This window comes from Strix aluco, chromosome 1 (assembly GCF_031877795.1).
Source record: "Strix aluco isolate bStrAlu1 chromosome 1, bStrAlu1.hap1, whole genome shotgun sequence".
Taxonomy (NCBI): domain Eukaryota; kingdom Metazoa; phylum Chordata; class Aves; order Strigiformes; family Strigidae; genus Strix; species Strix aluco.
This window is the reverse complement of record NC_133931.1, coordinates 750,222-769,139: the sequence shown is the minus strand read 5'-3', so window position 1 is coordinate 769,139 and position 18,918 is coordinate 750,222. Positions and strand designations below refer to the sequence as shown.

General features: G+C 62.5%; 3 protein-coding genes across 5 annotated transcripts in view; 1 reads left to right on the top strand and 2 right to left on the bottom strand.

The window, feature by feature from the left end:
• LOC141932455 (alanine aminotransferase 2-like) overlaps positions 1-1,792 on the bottom strand; it is a 6,933-nt gene extending 5,141 nt beyond the window's left edge. The window contains 3 exon segments of the mRNA XM_074846081.1: positions 95-284; positions 1,221-1,426; positions 1,784-1,792. Coding sequence (XP_074702182.1) covers positions 95-284; positions 1,221-1,426; positions 1,784-1,792 — 405 coding nt within the window.
• Positions 1,793-1,826: 34 nt separating this feature from the next.
• On the top strand, positions 1,827-5,309 carry VPS28 (VPS28 subunit of ESCRT-I). Of its 3 annotated transcripts, XM_074826880.1 has the most exons (9): positions 1,827-1,973; positions 2,105-2,133; positions 2,250-2,287; positions 4,142-4,231; positions 4,315-4,420; positions 4,522-4,623; positions 4,754-4,807; positions 4,877-4,968; positions 5,073-5,309. In XM_074826880.1, exons 1-9 carry the CDS (start codon positions 1,937-1,939, stop codon positions 5,188-5,190), a joined length of 666 nt encoding a protein of 221 aa, XP_074682981.1. In that variant the 5' UTR covers positions 1,827-1,936; the 3' UTR covers positions 5,191-5,309. The 3 variants fall into 3 exon arrangements, with proteins under 3 accessions (XP_074682981.1, XP_074683063.1, XP_074683156.1); XM_074826962.1 differs by lacking the exon at positions 2,250-2,287 and having other exon boundaries at positions 1,881-1,973; XM_074827055.1 differs by lacking the exon at positions 1,827-1,973 and having other exon boundaries at positions 2,250-2,291.
• Positions 5,310-5,838: 529 nt separating this feature from the next.
• Positions 5,839-18,242, bottom strand: TONSL (tonsoku like, DNA repair protein). Its single transcript, XM_074846069.1, is given in 30 exon segments — positions 5,839-6,367; positions 6,442-6,507; positions 6,510-6,574; positions 8,881-8,954; positions 9,070-9,242; positions 9,313-9,361; positions 9,363-9,455; positions 10,457-10,755; positions 10,881-10,959; positions 11,034-11,205; positions 11,327-11,923; positions 11,959-12,215; positions 12,289-12,452; positions 12,546-12,618; positions 12,713-12,802; positions 13,338-13,402; positions 13,478-13,661; positions 13,763-13,888; positions 14,657-14,682; positions 14,685-14,808; positions 14,884-14,906; positions 14,909-15,028; positions 15,286-15,400; positions 15,489-15,660; positions 15,731-15,753; positions 15,755-15,861; positions 16,972-17,170; positions 17,257-17,399; positions 17,495-17,590; positions 18,168-18,242. Coding segments are annotated over 30 exon segments (3,975 nt in total). The 5' UTR covers positions 18,193-18,242; the 3' UTR covers positions 5,839-6,191.
• Between the last annotated feature and the right edge of the window lie 676 nt (positions 18,243-18,918).

Here is an 18,918-nt window from a genome sequence, read left to right as displayed (position 1 = left end):
TGAGCCCAAGTTGACGTTGAACCCACATTGACGTTGAACCCATGTTGACATTGAACACAAGTTGACGTTGAGCCCGCGTTGACGTTGAACCCACGTTGACACTGAGCCCAAGTTGACGCTGAGCCCGCATTGACGTTGAGCCCAAGTTGACGTTGAGCCCAAGTTGACGTTGAGCCCAAGTGACGCTGAGCCCGCGTTGACGCTGAGCCCGCGTTGACGCTGAGCCCGCGTTGACGTTCAACCATTTACGTTGACCCCACGTTGACATTAAACCCACGTTGATGCTGAACCAACATTGACATTAAACCCGCATTAAGGTTAAACCCACGTTGATGCTGAACCAACATTTCCCGCCAAAAAAATCAGGATTTTTATTACGTTTCCTCTTTTTTTCCAGCACAAACTCCTCTGGGCGCTGAGTGTGGGACCAGCTCAAAGCTGGTGGGAAAAAAAGTGTCCCCTTCTGTCCCCAAATCCCACCCCCCCCACCCCCGAGGTTTGTCCCAGCCACGCCCCCTCTGAGGCCTCCACAAGAACAAGCAGATTTGGCTTTTTCTCCTTAAAATTCATTTCCTTACCTGGGTCGTCCTGCTTAACCAAGCTCAGCTTTGTTCCGCTTCCCTGGGAAATGCAAATGGCCCTTTGTTAAACCAGCCAAGACTTGCCTAAGCCAGGTCTAAAAGCCAGGACTAACTCTCATAAGCCAGGTGTAATGCTCTCAAGCCAGGTCTAAACCTCTTAAACCAGGTCTAAAAGCCAGATCTAAACCTCTTAAGACAGGTCTAAAAGCCAGATCTAACTCTCTTAAACCAGGTGTAATGCCCTTAAGCCGGGTCTAAACCTCTTAAAACAGGTCTAAAACTCCTAGGATAGGTCTAAAAGCCAGGTTTAAACCATGTAAGCCAGGTCTAAGCCTCTTAGGACAGGTCTAAAAGCCAGGTCTAACTCTCTCTGCCCCCAAACCGACGCCCCACGACACCGAGGTCCAATCAGCGTGGGGGCGCAGGGGTGGGGCAGGGAGGGGGTGACCCCCCCCCCAACCCCGGCCTTTCCCTTAGCGCGATGGAACATCTCGGGATTTTTCTCAATTTTTTTTTTAATGGTTTTTCTTCTTTTTAACCCCACGGTTTTCCCGAGCGGGAAACGCTCAAAACTGCCGAAATCCGCGTGTCCCGCGGCGAGGACCCGGTGTGAAACCACGAACCGATGCGGCGCCTCACGAGAGGCCAAACGCCTCGACGCCGGGAAACGCCCACAGATTTTCCCAGAATTTCCTTTTTTCGCCCCGTATTTTCCCTCGGTCGCCGCCGCGGGACCAAACCCGGCGCTTCTCGGCGGCAGGAAGACGCCGCCGGGTGACCTTGACCCCGGCGCCCAGCGGGTTTATGGCAGCTGCCGGCTGCGTCAGCTGCCACCTCACACGGCCCTTGGCCCCGCGGAGAGGCCGCCTGAGGACGGGGCCTTCCTCCCCCTCCTCCTCCTCCTCCTCCTCCTCCTCTTCTTCTCCCTCCTCCTCCTCCTCCTCCTGTTTCCAGGCAGCCATCACCTTCCTTTGGAAACCTGCAGGCCTGCAGCGCTGCCCTCCCTGCCTGCACCTGCCGACACCTGCCTGTGGCGCTGCCCTCCCTGCCTGTATCTCCCCCCCGCGGTGCCGCCATGTCCAGGCAGCGCCTCTGCCCCCCCCCCCCGCCCGCCTTTTCCCGCCAAAACCACCCGCCTTCCCGCCCAAACCCCGCCCCCCCCCCGCGCCAGGCGCGACCAGCCGAGCGCCGCATCATCCAACCGCCGCCATTTTGCGGAAGCGCAACGCGGCCACCGGCCCCGCGATCGCCACCGGCACCGGCGGGGGAGGGGGGGGGAGGGAGGAGAGACCCAAACCCCTCCGGGGCGAGGTGGCGGGGGGGGGGACACGGGACACCCGGAACCCCGCGGCGGGATGTTCCACGGCATCACGGGCCCGCCCGGGATGGGAGGTGAGAGCGGCGGGACCAGGCCCTGCAGGCCTGAGGGGACGACCGGGGCGGGGGGGGGGGGGGACGGGACGACCGGGGGGGTGACAGGGGCCCCCCAGCCCCCCTCTAACGCTGCCCCCCTCCATTTGCAGCCCCCGGGAACAAGCCGGAGCTCTATGAGGTGAGTGGGGCCTCCCCCGTGTCCCGCCCCCCCCCCCGCCCAGCTTCGCCCCCCCGGGGCTGAGCCGCCGCCCCCCGGGGCTGAGCCGCCGCCGGTCTCTGCCCTTGTCCCCGCAGGAGGTGAAGCTCTACAAGAACGCGCGGGAGAGGGAGAAGTGAGTGAGTGCGGTCCCAGACCCGAGCGGGGGTTTTGGGGGGGACGGGGACGGGACACGGGACCCCCACAACGAGCCCCCGGTGACCCCCCGACACGTCCCCACGGGCCTGTGTGGGGACAGGCAGGGCCCAGCCACGCGAGTGACAGTGACACAGCTCGCCAGCGCCGGCCCCTTCGCCATCGTGGGCCCCTTCCCGGGACGCCCTTGGCCATCACCGTCCCCTTCTCGCCATCACGGCTCCTCCTGGGACATCATGGTCCTTCCTGGTCCCCATTCTCCATCGTGGTCCCTCCTGGGACAGCATTTCCCATCCCTGTCCCCTTCTCGCCATCATGGTCCCTCCCAGGACACCCTTGGCCATCACCGTCCCCTTCTCACCATCATGGCTCCTCCTGGGACACCGTTGGCCTTTGTGGTCCCTCCTTCTCCATCGTGGTCCTTCCAGGGACACGGTTCCCCATCCTGGTCCCCTTCTCCCCATCGTGGTGCCTTCTGGGACATCATTGTCCATCCTGGTCCCTCCTGAGACAGTTCTCCATCGTCGTCCCCTTTTCTCCACCCGGTCCTTCCTGGGACTCCATTTTCCATTGTGGTCCCCCTTCTCCATCGTGGTCCCTCCTGGGACACAGTTCCCCATCGTGGTCCTCTTGTCCCCATCGTGGTCCGTCCCAGGATGCTGTTTCCCATCCCTGTCCCCTTCTCGCCATCACAGTCCCTCCCAGGACACCCTTGTCCATCACCGTCCCCTTCTTGCCATCATGGTTCCTCCTGGCACATCATTATCCATCATGGTCCCCCCTTCTCTATCATGGTCCTTCCTGGTCCCCCATTCTCCATCGTGGTTCCTCCTGGGACAGCATTTCCCATCCCTGTCCCCTTCTCGCCATCATGGTCCCTCCCAGGACACCCTTGGCCATCACCGTCCCCTTCTTGCCATCATGGCTCTTCCTGGGACACCGTTGTCCTTCGTGATCCCCCCTTCTCCATCATGGTCCCTCCCGAGACAGTTCTCCATCGTGGTCCCCCTTTTCTCCACCACAGTCCTTCCTGGGACACCATTTTCCATCGTGGTCCCCCTTCTCCATTCTGGTACTTCCTGGCACACAGTTCCCCATCATGGTCCTTCCTGGGTCACAGATCTCCATCACTGTCCCCTTCTCACCATCATGGTCCCTCCTGGGACACGGTTCTCCATCATGGTCCCTTTCCTCCACCATGGTCCTTCCTGGACACTGTTGTCCATCATGGTCCTTCCTGGGACACATCTCCATCACCATCCCCTTCTCACCATCATGGTCACTGGTGGGATCCTGTTTTCCATCATGGTCCCCTCCATCATGGTCCCTCCTCAGACATGGTTCCCCATCATGGTTCTCCATCACACTCCCTCTTGGGATCCTGTTTCTCTATCCTGGTCCCCTTTTCTCCACCACACTTCTCCATCATGGTCCCCTGTTCTGCACCATTGTCCATCGTGTTCCCCTCTTCACCACCACGGTTCTTCCTGAGACATGGTTCCCCATAGTGGTCTCATTTTCCATCATGGTCCCTTTTTCTCCATCGTGGTCCTTCCTGGGACACCGTTGTCCACCATGGCCCCTCCTGGGACACGGTTCCCCATCCTGCTCCCCTCTTCTCCACCGTGGTCCTTCCTGAGATACGGTTCTCCATCATGGTCCTTCCTGGGACACTGTTGTCTTCTGTCGTGGTCCCCTCTCCTCCACCGTGGTCCCTTTCAGGACACGGTTCTCCATCCCGGTCCCGTCTCCTCCACCACGCTCCCTCCTGGAACACCGTCATCCACCGCGGTCCCCCCCTTCTTCTCCACCGCGGTCCCCGTTGCGGTTGCAGGTACGACAACATGGCCGAACTCTTTGCGGTGGTGAAGACGCTCCAGGCTCTGGAGAAGGCCTACATCAAGGACTGCGTTTCTCCTAACGAGTAAGTCCTCGGTGCGGTGGCACCCCGCGCGCCGCCGCGGTGGCAGGGAGGGTCCATCGTGTCCCCGTGTGTCCCCCCCCCAGGTACACGGCGGCCTGCTCCCGCCTCCTCGTCCAGTTCAAAGCCGCCCTCAAACAAGTTCAAGGCTCCGAGATCAGCTCCATCGACGACTTCTGCCGCAAATTCCGGGTGAGCCCAGGCGCTGGCGGTACCTCCGGCGCCGCCGACAACCCGGTGCCAGCGTTTGGCGGGTGCCGGTTGTGCCGCTTATGGCGGCGTTTTCCCCGCAGCTCGACTGTCCCTTGGCCATGGAGAGGATCAAGGAGGATCGACCCATCACCATCAAGGACGACAAGGGCAACCTCAACCGCTGCATCGCCGATATTGTCTCCGTACGGTGCCGGGGGTTGCCGGCGCTGGGTTTCGGTGGTTTTGGTGGGGTGGGAAGGGTCTGGTTGAGCGGGAAAGGGTCTGTGGAGCCGGGAAGGGCCGTGGTGGAGCCAAACACTCATTCTTTGGCAGCTCTTCATCACGGTGATGGACAAGCTGCGCCTGGAGATCCGAGCCATGGATGAGGTAAGAGCCCTGCGGCAGCACCGGTTTGGCGACACCGACGCAGCCGCTCACCCCAAAATTCCCTCCCAGATCCAACCGGACCTCCGGGAGCTGATGGAGACGATGAACCGCATGAGCCACCTGCCCCCCGACTTCGAGGGGCGGCAGAAAGTCAACCAGTGGTGAGTGCCGGGGGGGCCGGTACCGGCCCCGTTCTCGGTGTGGTGGCGGTGGCGGGGGGGGGGGCTGGCGTTGCGCTGACGCAGCCCCCGCCGCCTCCCGCCAGGCTCCAGACGCTCAGCGGGATGTCGGCGTCGGATGAGCTGGATGATTCCCAGGTGCGGCAAATGTTGTTCGACCTGGAATCTGCCTACAACGCCTTCAACCGCTTCCTCCACTCCTGAGCCGCCGCCCCCGGCACGCGCCGGTCCCCTCCCCGTCCCCTCCTCCCAGTCCCGACTGGTGTTCAGGGGAAGCTGGGGACAATAAACCCCTCCGTGAGCGCCGGTGACGCCAAAACCCACCAGTCACGTTGCTAAATACCGCGTGTAAGAGCCACGCCAGTTAAAACCTGCCAGATACCAGTTAAAACCAGTTAAAACCACGACACCACCAGTCGCATTGATAAATACGGTGTGTAATGGTCACGCTGGTTGAAACCACGAGACGCTGGTTAAAACCGGTTAAAACTGCAAGGCGCTGGTTTAACAGGTTGAAACTGCGAGGTGCTGGTTAGCACTGGTTAAAACCACGAGACGCCGGTTAAAAGCGCCAGATGCCGGTTAGAACCAGTTAAAACCACGAGACCGCCAGTCACGTTGATAAATACGGTGTGTAATGGTCACGCTGGTTGAAACCACGAGGTGCTGGTTAGAACCGCAAGATGCTGGTTAGAACTGGATACAACCACGAGGCGCCGGTTAGAACCAGATACAACCACGAGGCACCAGTTAGAACCGGTTAGAACCGCGAGATGCTGGTTAGAACTGGATACAACCACGAGGCGCGGTTAGAACAGATACAACCATGAGGCACCAGTTAGAACCGGTTAGAACCGCGAGATGCTGGTTAGAACTGGATACAACCACGAGGTGCCGGTTAGAACCAGATACAACCACGAGGCACCAGTTAGAATTGCGAGGCGCCAGTTAGAACCGCGAGTTGCTGGTTAGAACTGGATACAACCACGAGGCGCCGGTTAGAACCAGATACAACCATGAGGCACCAGTTAGAACCGGTTAGAACCGCGAGATGCTGGTTAGAACTGGATACAACCACGAGGTGCCGGTTAGAACCAGATACAACCACGAGGCACCAGTTAGAATTGCGAGGCGCCAGTTAGAACCGGTTAGAACCGCAAGGCGCCAGTTAGAACCGGTTAGAACCGCGAGGCACTGGCGTCACTTCAGCAGCTCTGGTGGAAGAGCTTTCGGTGCCGCGTGACGGCAGGGCTGGGCTGGGCTTGTTCGGCGTCTGGCCAGGGGTCGGGCCGCACGTTTTTTCCGCAGAGGCGGAAATCCCGGATTTTTCCGGCGATTCCGGCCCAGGTGGCGGCGTCCAGCGGAGCCTCCACGGCGCAGCCTGGCGGGAGGGGGGTTGTTGTTATCTCGCCGGGGCTTGGGCGGGGGGTTGCCGGTGCCGCAGCCAGGCCGTACCTGCCAGGGAGAGGAAGCGGAGGCCGCGGCTCCTCTGGTCCAGGGCGCTGAGCAGCGCCCGCAGCCCGCGGTGCTGATGCCGGGATTAGCCGAGAAATCCAGGGAAACCAGAGCTGGACACGCGGGGAGGCACCTGCAGCACAGGGAGGGGGAATGAGAAAAGGGTGCCCCCGGCCTTGTCCCCTATTTTGTCTCCCGAGGGTGTTCTTTTGTCCCTAAACCTCAGTTTCTGTTCCTAAATCTTGTCCTCCGACCCCTAAAGCCAGTCTCCGTCCCAAACCTCCTCCTCAGTCCCTTATCCCCTAAACCACCTCCTCCTCGGTCCCCTAAACCCGGCCTCCGTCCCTTAAACCTCCTCCTCGGTCCCCTAAACCCAGCCTCTGTTCCCTAAACCCAGCGTCCATCCCTTAAACCTCCTCCTCGGTCCCCTAAACCCGGCCTCCATCCCCTAAACCTGGCGTCCATGCCGTAAACCCGGCCTCCATCCCCTAAACCTCCTCCTCCTCCGTCCCCTAAACCCGGCCTCCGTCCCTTAAACCTCCTCCTCCTCTGTCCCCTAAACCTGACCTCCATCCCCTAAACCTCCTCCTCGGTCCCCTAAACCCGGCCTCCGTCCCTTAAACCTCCTCCTCGGTCCCCTAAACCCAGCCTCTGTTCCCTAAACCCAGCGTCCATCCCCTAAACCTCCTCCTCGGTCCCCTAAACCCGGCCTCCATCCCTTAAACCTCCTCCTCGGTCCCTAAACCCAGCCTCCATCCCCTAAACCTGGCGTCCATGCCCTAAACCCGGCCTCCATCCCTTAAACCTCCTCCTCCTCCGTCCCCTAAACCCGGCCTCCGTCCCTTAAACCTCCTCCTCCTCGGTCCCCTAAACCCGGCCTCCGTCCCTTAAACCTCCTCCTCTGTCCCCTAAACCCGGCCTCCGTCCCTTAAACCTCCTCCTCTGTCCCCTAAACCCGGCCTCCGTCCCTTAAACCTCCTCCTCCTCTGTCCCCTAAACCTGACCTCCATCCCCTAAACCTCCTCCTCGGTCCCCTAAACCGGCCTCCATCCCCTAAACCTCCTCCTCGGTCCCCTAAACCCGGCCTCCATCCCTTAAACCTCCTCCTCGGTCCCCTAAACCCGGCCTCCATCCCCTAAACCTGGCGTCCATGCCGTAAACCCAGCCTCCATCCCCTAAACCTCCTCCTCCTCCGTCCCCTAAACCCGGCCTCCGTCCCTTAAACCTCCTCCTCCTCTGTCCCCTAAACCCGACCTCCATCCCCTAAACCTCCTCCTCGGTCCCCTAAACCCGGCCTCCATCCCTTAAACCTCCTCCTCTGTCCCCTAAACCCGGCCTCCGTCCCTTAAACCTCCTCCTCTGTCCCCTAAACCCGGCCTCCGTCCCTTAAACCTCCTCCTCTGTCCCCTAAACCTGGCCTCCGTCCCTTAAACCTCCTCCTCCTCTGTCCCCTAAACCTGACCTCCATCCCCTAAACCTCCTCCTCGGTCCCCTAAACCCGGCCTCCATCCCCTAAACCTGGCGTCCATGCCGTAAACCCAGCCTCCATCCCCTAAACCTCCTCCTCCTCCGTCCCCTAAACCCGGCCTCCGTCCCTTAAACCTCCTCCTCCTCTGTCCCCTAAACCCGACCTCCATCCCCTAAACCTCCTCCTCGGTCCCCTAAACCCGGCCTCCATCCCTTAAACCTCCTCCTCTGTCCCCTAAACCCGGCCTCCGTCCCTTAAACCTCCTCCTCTGTCCCCTAAACCCGGCCTCCGTCCCTTAAACCTCCTCCTCTGTCCCCTAAACCTGGCCTCCGTCCCTTAAACCTCCTCCTCCTCTGTCCCCTAAACCTGACCTCCATCCCCTAAACCACCTCCTCCTCGGTCCCCTAAACCCGGCCTCCGTCCCTTAAACCTCCTCCTCGGTCCCCTAAACCCAGCCTCTGTTCCCTAAACCCAGCGTCCATCCCTTAAACCTCCTCCTCGGTCCCCTAAACCCGGCCTCCATCCCCTAAACCTGGCGTCCATGCCGTAAACCCAGCCTCCATCCCCTAAACCTCCTCCTCCTCCGTCCCCTAAACCCGGCCTCCGTCCCTTAAACCTCCTCCTCCTCTGTCCCCTAAACCCGACCTCCGTCCCCTAAACCTCCTCCTCGGTCCCCTAAACCCGGCCTCCGTCCCTTAAACCTCCTCCTCGGTCCCCTAAACCCGGCCTCCGTCCCTTAAACCTCCTCCTCTGTCCCCTAAAACCCGGCCTCCGTCCCTTAAACCTCCTCCTCTGTCCCCTAAACCCGGCCTCCGTTCCCTAAACCTCGCCCTCCAGACAGAGCCGGCAGCATCCCCGTGCTCCAGCACCAGAGCCAGGTCTCCCTTGGGGAGGATCCTAGTGCCAGGGTCCCCCCCGAATCCTCTCTGTCCCCCCCCTCCCCAAGATGTCCCCTTGTCCCCTGGTCTCACCTGGCCACCTCCAGGACATCCCCGTCACCCAGGCGGTTCCCGGAGAGCGTGAGGTGACTCAGGGCGCTCCCCTCCTGCGGGAAGAGCACCCCGAAACTGGCACAACCCCAGCCGGCACCCCGCGGCCACCCGGGGGGTAGCGGGTGGGGGTGCAGATGTGCCCCACCTTGTCCCCGTGTCCCCTCTCACCTGTGCCAGGTACTTGCCGAGGGCTGCGGTGAGGGGCTGCGGGCCTGGTGCGGCGACGGAGCCCAACTCCAGCCGGACGAGGTCGCGGCTTGGGAGGCTCCCGAGGAGCCGCGTCAGCCCCGCTGGGCCCAGGGCGTTGCAGGACAAGGCCAGAGTCTGCAGCCGCGGCGGTCCTGTGGTTGGGCAAAGGTTTAGGTGCCGATGACGGTTTAGGCGAGGTTTAGGTGAGGTTTAGGCACTTACCGGCGAGGGCGAAGGCGTCGGTGAAGCCGCAGGCCTGCAGGCGCAGCGTGGGTGAGCGCCGGGCAGCTCTGCAGGAGCTGGGACAGCGGCCGGCAGCCGGAGTCACCCAGGGGGTTCAGGCTTAGGTCCAGCTCTTCTAGGTTCTGTCGGGGTGGAAGAGGAAGTTTAGGGGAGGGAGACTGGGTTTAGGGGAAGGGAGACCGGGTTTAGGGGAAGGAGGAGGAGGTTTAGGGGAGGGAGACTGGGTTTAGGGGACAGAAGGCAGGTTTAGGGGACGAGGAAGAGATTTGGGGGATGGATGAAGAGATTTAGGGGACAAAGGCAGGGTTTGGGGTGAGATGAAGAGATTTGGGGGGAACAAAGAAATTCGGGGGCTGGATGCGAGAGGTTTGGTGGATGAAGAGCTTTGGGGGACAAAGGGTTTGGGGTGAGATGAAGAGATTTGGGGGGAACAAAGAGATTGGGAGGGACAGAAATTTGGGGGACAAATGAGAGTTTTAGGGGCTGGATGAGGAGATTTGGGGGCGACATGAGGTTTAGGGGATGCAGACGAGGTTTGGAAACAAATTTGGGGACAGACAAGGAGATTTGGGGGACAAAGAAATTTGGGGTGAGATGAAGAGATTTGGTGGGGAATGAAGAAGAGATTGGGGGGACAAAGAAATTTGGGGGACAGGCGAGAGTTTTAGGGGCTGGATGAAGAGATTTGGGGGTGACATAAGGTTTGGGGGTGCAGATGAGGTTTGGGAAGAAATTTGGGGGACAAAAATTTGGGGGACAAAGAAATTTGGGGCGAGATGAAGAGATTTGGTGGGGAATGAAGAAGAGATTGGAGAGACAAAGATATTTGGGGGAGAGACACGAGCTATTTGGGGGATGAAGAGATTTGGGGGTGACATGAGGTTTAGGGGACACAGAGGGGGTTTGGGGACAAATCTGGGGGACAGAGAGATCTGGGGACAGAGATTTGGGGTGAGATGAAGAGATTTGGTGGGGAATGAAGAGGAGATTTGGGGGACAAAGACATTTGGGGGACAGACAGAATTTAGGGACTGGATGAAGAGATTTGGGGGTGACAGGAGGCTTAGGGGACACAGAGGAGGTTTGGGGACAAATCTGGGGGACGCTGCCGGCCCCCCCGTACCTGGAAGGTGCCGGGTTGCTGGGGCAGGAGTTGCCGCAGCCCCTGAGCGCTGAACCGGTTCCCAGCCAGATCCAGGAGGGTGAGGGCAGGCAGAGTGGCCACCGTGGCCAGCAACTGGGTAGCCACGGCATCGGGCAACCCGCAGCCGCGCAGCTGCAGCTGCCGCAGCGGCGCCTGCAGCTTGAGAGCCCGCAACAACGGGGGGAAGTGGGGGGGCCGCAGGGCCAGGCCCCCCCCGACCCCCAACGCCGGGCTCTGCTCGTGCAGCTCCGTCACCTTCAGCAGCAGCGGGTGAGGCTCTGCCGGGAGGGAAACCGGCGCCTGGTGGCCCTTTTGGTGCCTTTTGGTGGCCCTCAACCCCTTTGGGGAGCCCGGAGAGCCCCCAAAACCCCCCCCGAGGGGAAAAAGGGGGGTTTTTTCTCACCCACAGCCAGGCTCTGGCAAGCTTTCCGGTACCGCTCGGCCAAGGGGGGCAGGTCCCAGCACTGAACCTCCGCCAGCACCTACGAAACCGCCGGCGCCGTCGGCACTTACGGTTCGGCACCGACGCCGGCGCCGGGGTTTGGCGTTTCCTTACCTCTTCGTTGCTCTGTAGAACGTCCCCCACCAGGTCTTGGGGGGCGAGAAGGGCCCCCTCTTTCTTGAGGGTGAGGCGGGGTGACAAACCGCAGGTTTGGTAATAGCGCTCGGCCGCTCGTTCCGCCAACCAGCCCACGGCGCGGTTCTCGCTGCCGCGACGGTAAAACCGGCTTCGGGGTCAGCGGTCGGCGCTGCCGCCCGTCACCGGGGTCCCAAAAGGGACCTGAAGGGGGGAAAAAAAAAAAAGGGGGGGTCCTAAAAGTTGGGAGGAGGGTGGGGTAAATCTCTTACCTTTGGGGGACGGGGATGAGGAAGACGTTGTCCTGGACACGGACCCGCACGCGGAGGGTGGGCGGCGGTGCTGGTGCCGGTGCCGGTGGCGGTGCCGGGGCGCAGGGGGGGCTCCCCTCGCCCTCCCGGGGGGTCCCGACCATCTCGGGGGGTCGGCGTTCCCGGGAGCATCCCGCCGGGCTCCTTTCCACCAAGCCCGTCAGCCGGCTCTGCACACTCCGGCGCCGCCGCGGTTGCCGGTGCCGGGCCGGTGCGGGGGAGCCCACCGTCGCTTTCCGTCCCGTGCTGTCCCCCGAAACGATCGCCGGGTCGGGGGGGTCCCGGCGAGGCCGTTTACGAGCCCCCCGGGACTCTCCCAAGTCATCTTCCAGCCAGTCGTCATCCTCTAGGTACTCCTCAGCCGGGATGAGGGCCGGCTGCCGGCGCACCGCGGCGGTGCCGTCGCCGAGGAGGGGTTTGGGGCCACCAAGGAGGGATTTGGGGCCACCAAGGAGGGATTTGGCGCTACCGAGGCCCCGGATGGCGGCTTCGTACTCGTCGGGCTCCGTCCCCCGTTGCCGCTTCTTCACCGGCGACGCGGGCACCGTCCTCCGGTTCCTCCGGGGAGCGCGGCTGCTGGATTTCCCGCTCGCCAATCCGCCGGCGGCGAGTCCTGGCAAAGCCGTGCCGGGGGACCTGTGGGGCGGAGGGACACCGGTAACCCCCACTCCCCCCAGAAAAAAAAAAAAAAACCAAAAAAGGGGAGCAGGGTGGCGGGGGTCCCACCTCGCGCCGCCGCCGTCTCCTTCAGCAGCCGCTCGGCCGCCCGGCAGCGCTGCCGCGTCTCCTGGTCGAGCTCGTCGCCGTAGGTCCTCGCCCACTCCTCCAGCGTCCCCAGCGGCGTCAGACCCTTCAAGGAGGGGGGCACACAAAGCTCTCTAGGTAATTTTGGGGTCCCCCCCACCCCATTTTTTCCACCTCACCTTGGCGTTCCTGGCCGTCACCGAGGCTCCGCGCCGCACCAACAACTCGGCCACCTCAAAATGGCCGCAACTGAGGGCGTCGTGGAGGGGGGTGATGCCTTCGCAACCCGGCCCCCCGGGATCGTCCAACGCAGCCCCCCGGTCCAACAGCAGCCGGACGATTTCTGGGGGACAACGAGGTGACAATCAGAAACTTTGGGGGGGTTCTACCCGCACCCCAAACCCTGTTTTCTCCCTCCCCCCACCCCAAAACTCACCCAGGTGCCCGTGGTTGCAGGCCTCGTGCAGCGGGGTCCAGCCGCAGTAATCTCGGGGGTTCAGGGGGTGCCCCTGGAAATAAATAAGAAAAAAGGGGGATGCTGGATCCCCTGCACCCCCAAAAGTGCCCCCCAAGTGTTGGGGACCCCCTCGTCCCCTCACCCACCTGCCTGAGGAAGAGCTGGACACGGCGCAGGTCGCCCTCGATGCAGGCGCGGTGCAGGGGGGTCTCGCCCCGCTCGTTCCGACGGTTCCACTGCCAGTATGGGGGGGGGGGGGGGGACAGTGAGGTCAGGGGGTACCCCAGTACCTGGGGGAGCCCCCCCAGCCCTTTTCTTAGGGGGAGGTGTCAGGGGAAGGGAGAGACACGTGTCCCCTCCTCCTCTTTGGGGGTATGAAGGGGAGGGCCCCCCCCCTCCGCCGTCGGGGGTGTCAGGGGAAAGAGGAGATAAAGAGGAGATCCCCCCCCACCCTGCTTTAGGGGTGTCAGGGCAAAGGGAGACCCCCCCCACCCTCTTTGGGGGTGTCAAGGAGAAGAACTTCCACCCCTTTCTGGGGTGTCAGGGGAAAGGGAGACCCCCCCACCCCCTTTTGGGGGTGTCAGGGGAAGGGGGAGACCCCCCACCCCTCTTTAGGTGTGTCAGAGGAAAGGGAAGGACCCCCCCAAACCTCTTTTGAGGGGTGTCAGGGGAAAGAGGAGACCCCCCCCAACCCCTTTTGGGGGTGTCAGGGGAAGGGAACGCCCCCCCCCACCTCTTTGGGGGTGTCAGGGGACCCCCCATGGCTCTCACCTTGCTGATCCGCCGGCGCCCGGGGACGCTCTTGCTGTAACCGTCGAGTTCCTCTTCCTCCCCCTCTGCAAGAAACACGCCCCCATGAGGAAAAACCCCCCTTAGGGGACCCCAACCCCCCCCCCCGAGCCCCCCCTCACCGCTCTCCGACAGCTCCAGCTCGCTCTCGTCCTGAGCTTCGCTGCTCTCTGGTTCTTCTTCCTCCTCCTCCTCCTCTTCCTCGCCGGAGCCCCCCAGCCCCCCCAGCCGGGCCGCGGTGCTGGCGGCCGCTTCGGCGTCACCGTCCCGCAGCTGCAGCGAGTGGAGGTGCCGCAGGATCTGCCGCTGGCGAGGAAGAAGAGGAGGAGGAGGAAGGTCAACTGCCAGCCCAGGTTTGAGGGGGACATTGTGTGTGTGGGGGGGGTGTCCCTGTCCCCCCTCCTCACCTGCAACCGGGGGTCTCCGGCCGCCTCCGCTCGCTCCAGCGCGGTGTGGAGGCAGGGCTGGAGCTCGGCGCGGGGCTCGCCCGCCTCCTCCATGGCCAGCGCCACGTTCAGCCACGTCTTCCCCTCCTGGCCACCACGTGGAGTCAGGCCTTGGCCCTTGGGGGGGGCCACAGCGAGCCACGGACCCTCCCGGGGGGTTACACTGAGCCACAGACCCTCCTTGAGGGGCTACACTGAGCCACGGACCCTCCTGGGGGGGCATCCCCCACTCCCACAGCCTCAGGGGGGGCGGGGGGAGGACCAGGGTCACTCCATGGGGGTGTGTGTCCCCCCCAGCCATGGTGCCATTGTCACCCCCCACCTCAACTTGGGGGACAGCTTTGCTGAGCAACACCCCCCCTGCCCCCCCTGAGCTGAGGGACCTGGGGAACCCCTCCAGGGAGCCCAAGGAGCACCCCAGGGACACAGAGAACCCCCCATGGCCCAGGAGCCCCTCTAGGGACACAATGAGCCCCCCCCAGAAGCCCCCCAAAGGATGTAGGGAACCAACCAGGAACACTAAAGGACCCAGGGAGCCCCCCCCAGGACCCCCAAGAGTCCCCCAAAAGACACCCAAGAGTCCCCCAAAAGCCCCCCAGGACCCCCCCAAACGACCCAGGGAACCCTTTCAGGGACCCAGGGAACCCTTTGAGGGACCCAGGGAACCCTTTGAGGGACCCAATGAGCCCTTTCAGGACCCCCAGAAGGTCCCCAAAGGACCCAGGAAGCACCCCCAGGACCCCCAAGAGCCCCTTGAGGGACCCAATGAGCCTTCCCAGGGCACCCAGGAGCCCCCTAAAGCATCCAGGAAACCCCCCATGACCCCCCGTAGCCCCCCCCCCAGCCCCAGCTCACCTCCAGCGCATTGCCCTGGTGCAAGGCAGCTCCTGCCGGTAATGGTGGACAGCTCGCGCGTGGTCCTTCAGGTCCCCAAAAGTGGTGGCCAACGAGACGTGGATGATAGCCAGCTCCTCCGCTGGCCTCCCCAGCTCCTGGGCAAAGCTCAACTGCCCCCGGGGAGCCCCCCGTCAGCAGGAACGACCCCCCAGAACTCCCCAAAACCCTTCCTCAGCCCCACTTACCTGCTTTTGGTAGTAGTCCACGGCCGGGCGTAGTCGCCGTGCTTGGAGAAGGTGTCCCCGAGCTGCTCGCAGAGGGCTAGGGCCGCCGGAGGGTCACTAGCCGCTGCCTCCTCCAGAGCCTCCTGCAGCCGTGTCACTTTGGTGGCTGTGGGGAGGTGACAATCAGGGCACGCTGGGGACCCCCAGAGCCACCAACCCTAAGGGGGGGGGAGCTCAGTGTCCCCTCTGTGTCCCCTGGCCACCCCCGTGCATCCTCGCAGCCCCGAGCTGCGGCAGCACAAAGAGGAAGGGGCGGAGGAGGGGGGGACAGGGCAGAGCTGGAGGATTCTACAGCCCCCCTGGGGATGTTGTCCCACCCCTGGGGACATCGTCCTGCCCTCGGGGACACCGTTACCAGCTCACCGTAGCGGAGATTCGAGCGGACGAGGTCTCGCTGCCAGGGCTGCCGCGAGCCCAACACGTAAGCTTGCTTCAGCGAGCGCTTGGCGGCCGCAAAATCCCCCAAACTCAGCAGGACCTGGGTGACAGAGGGGACACCCATCAGCACAGGGAGCACCCAACGCTGGGAAAAACCTCCCGAGCCCCCCCTCCCAACAAGCACCCACCTGGGCCGTGCTGCCGCAGCACTCGCTCTCCATCCCTTTTTCCTTCATTTTCCGGGCGCAGTCGCGTGCCCGGGCCAGGCAACGTAAAGCTGCGGAGTGTTCGCCCTCCCGCAGCTGGATGTGGCCCAGGTTGAAGTAAGCGCGGTAAAGATCCTCGTAGAGCCGGCCCTGCCTGCAAACGGAGCCGCTGTCGCTGCTGGATTTGCCCCCAAAAATCCCTCCCCGCCCCGGCCCGTGCTTACTCTGAGAGAAAAATGCTTTTTTTTGATGTAGTGGTCGCATTTAGCCGGTTCCTTCAAGCTGTCGTAGACCAAACCCAAGTTGAGGTACAAGCGGCTCCGCATCTCCGTTATCTCCCGGTGTGGCACGCTTCCTGGGAGGGGAAAAAAAAAATAAAACGGTGGGAGGTGTTGAAGGTCAAAAAAAACCAAAACGCCCAGAGCTGTTGAAGCTCAAAAAAAAAAACCCAACCCCAACAAAACCCACCAGGAGCTGTTGAAGCTCCAAAAAGAAAAAACCCCAAAAACCCCACCGGGAGCTGTTGAAGCTCCAAAAAAACCCAAAACAACCCAAAAAAATGCCAGGAACTGTTGAAGCTCAAAAAAAAAAAACCAACCCCAACAAAACCCACCAGGAGCTGTTGAAGCTCCAAAAAACCCCAAAACAACCCAAAAAAATGCCAGGAACTGTTGAAACTCCAAAAAAAAAAAAAAAAAAACCCAAAAACCTGCTGGGAGCTGTTGAAGCTCCAAAAAACCAAACCCCAAAACCCCACCAGGAGCAGTTGAAGCTTCAAAAAAACACCAGGAATTGTTGAAGCTCCAAAAAAAAAAACCCAAAACATCCAAAAAACTGCTGGGAGCTGTTGAAGCTCCAAAAAAACACCAGGAGTAGTTGAAGCTCAAAAAAAAAACAAAACCCAAACCCAATAAAAAAACCCACCGGGAGCTGTTGAAGCTTCAAAAACCCACCGGGAGATGTTGAAGCTCCAAGAAGAGAAAACAAAAAAAAATCCTGCTGGGAGCTGTTGAAGCTCCAAAAAACCAAACCCCAAAACCCTGCCAGGTGCAGTTGAAGCTTCAAAAAAACACCAGGAGTTGTTGAAGCTCAAAAAAAAAAAACCCAAACCCAACCAAAAAACCCACTGGGAGCTGTCAAAGCTTCAAAAAACCACCAGGAGCTGTTGAAGCTCCAAAAAGAAAAAAACCCCAAAACCCACCGGGAGAAGTTGAAGCTCCAAAAAGAAAAAAACCCAAAAACCCACCGGGAGAAGTTGAAGCTCCAAAAACCCACTGGAGCAGTTGAAGCTCCAAAAACCCAACCCCAAAAAACCTCACCGAGAGCAGCTGAAGCTCTGAAACCCACCCCCCACGCCCCTGCCGGGAGCCGCCGAAGCCCCCCCCCCAGCAGCAGCCCCCCCCCCAGCAGCAGCCCCCCCCCAGCAGCAGCCCCCCCCCAGCAGCAGCCCCCCCCCCAGCCTCACCCTCCAGCCTCTCCTCCACGATGGCCAGGCTGGTCCGAAAGGCCCCTTCGGCCTCGGCCAGCGCCGCGGCGGCCGCCCCCTCCCGCGGCGAGCGGCTCTCGGCCACGAACATGAACGTGCGGCCGATGGTGGCCCAGGCGCGCTGCTGCTCCGTGTCGTCCGCCAGGGACCGCGCCAGCTCCAGGTGTTGCCGTTGGTGCTGAAAAAGGGGAAAAAACCCAAACCCCAATGACTCGAGGCCCCTCCCGAAGCGTTTGGGTGTCCCCCCCGATGGCCGAGCCCCACCTTCAGCGCCGCCTCGTAGCGCTCCAGCTCGGCCAGGCGCTCCCCGACCTTGCGATGCGCCACCGCGCTGCCCAGGGCGTCCCCCGCGCCCTCCAGCAGCCGCAGCTCCTGCCGATGCTCCTCCAGAGCCTCCTCGTAGCGTCCTGATGGCAAACGGGGGGGGGAAAAGTGGGGTGGGGGGGTGAAAAGCGGGATTAGGGGAGCCCCCCCCCGTTGTGGGGGGGCCGTGAGGACTCACCATGGCTGGCCAAGATCTCGCCCAGCTGGTTACAAACCGCCGCCTCTTCCACCAGGTTCCCACCGCGCTGAGCCTTCTCCTTCGCCTTCTGCAGCTCTGGGGGGGGGGGGGTGTGTGTGTCAGGCTGGTGGGAACCCCCCCCTCCGCAGCCGTGCCCCACCCAGCGTGTACCCCAACACCCCCCCCACCCCCAAAAGCAGCCAGTGCCCAGGGTGTGACCCCGAGCTGGGGGGGTGGTTGGGGTGTCTCTCTGCAGCTCCCCGCCCCCCCCCCCCCACCGCAAGGGGGGGTTGTTGAGAGGGGGGGAAAGGGGCTTATGGCATGGGGGGGGGGGAAAGGGGGGGTATAGAAAGGGGGGGGGGGGGGGGAAAGGGGGGTGAATGGAAAGGGGAGGGATGGAAAAGGGGGGGGATAGAAATGGGGGAGATAGAAATGGGGGGGGGGAGCACCGAGGGACCGGGACAGCCTGAGGGAAACTGAGGGCGGAGGGGGGGGGGGGGGGGGGGAGTGTGAGGAGCCGCCTGAAGGGTCCCAGGCCCGGGGGGCCTCTGGGGGACCCCGAACCGAGTGGGGGGTCTCTGGGGTACCCCGAGTCGGGGGGGGGGGTGTCTGGGGAGCCCCGGGCCGAGGGGACAGGGGTGTCTCTGGGGGCCCCGGGAGGCCCCGGACTCACGGCGGATCTCCCGCTCCGCGCTCATCCCCGGCGCTGCCGCCACAGCTGCCCGCCGCCCGCCGCCATTGGCCCACGCTCCACCAATCCGAGCGGGGAAGGGCGGCAGACAGCCGCTTCCATTGGTCAATACGGGAGATGAACCCGCCTCCCGGGGCGGGGACGACCGCGCCCGGCCTGTGGCGGCGCCCGGCCGCGGGGGATGACGGGAAGAGTGGCGGCGCCCGGCCGCGAGGGATGACGGGAAGTGTGGCGGAACCCCCCACCCCGGCGGAAGGACCCAGCGCTCCCAGTGCACTCCAGTAGCTCCCAGTGCTCCTCAGTATCCCCCAGTGCTCCCCAGTATCCCCCAGTGCTCCCCAGTATCCCCCAGCCCAGTGGTCCCTGGGCTCCCAGTGCCTCCCAGTGCACTCCCATGCCTCCCAGTATCCCCCAGTGCGCTCCAGTAGCTTCCATTGCTCCCCAGTATCCCCAGTCCGACAGTCCCAGTGCACTCCCAGTGGCTCCCAGTACCACATCCTGTGGCCCCAGTGCTCCCCAGTATCCCCCAGTCTAGTGGCTCCAGTGCTCCCAGTACCCCCCAATGCACACCAGTACCTACCAGTGCTCCCCCGTATCCCCAGACCAGTAGTCCCAGCAGCTCCCAGTGCTCCCCAGTATGCTCAGCCCAATGGCCCCAGTGCTCCCAGTGCTCCCCAGTATCCCCCAGCCCAGTGGTCCCTGTGCAAACAGTGCCCCCCAGTGCATTCCCATG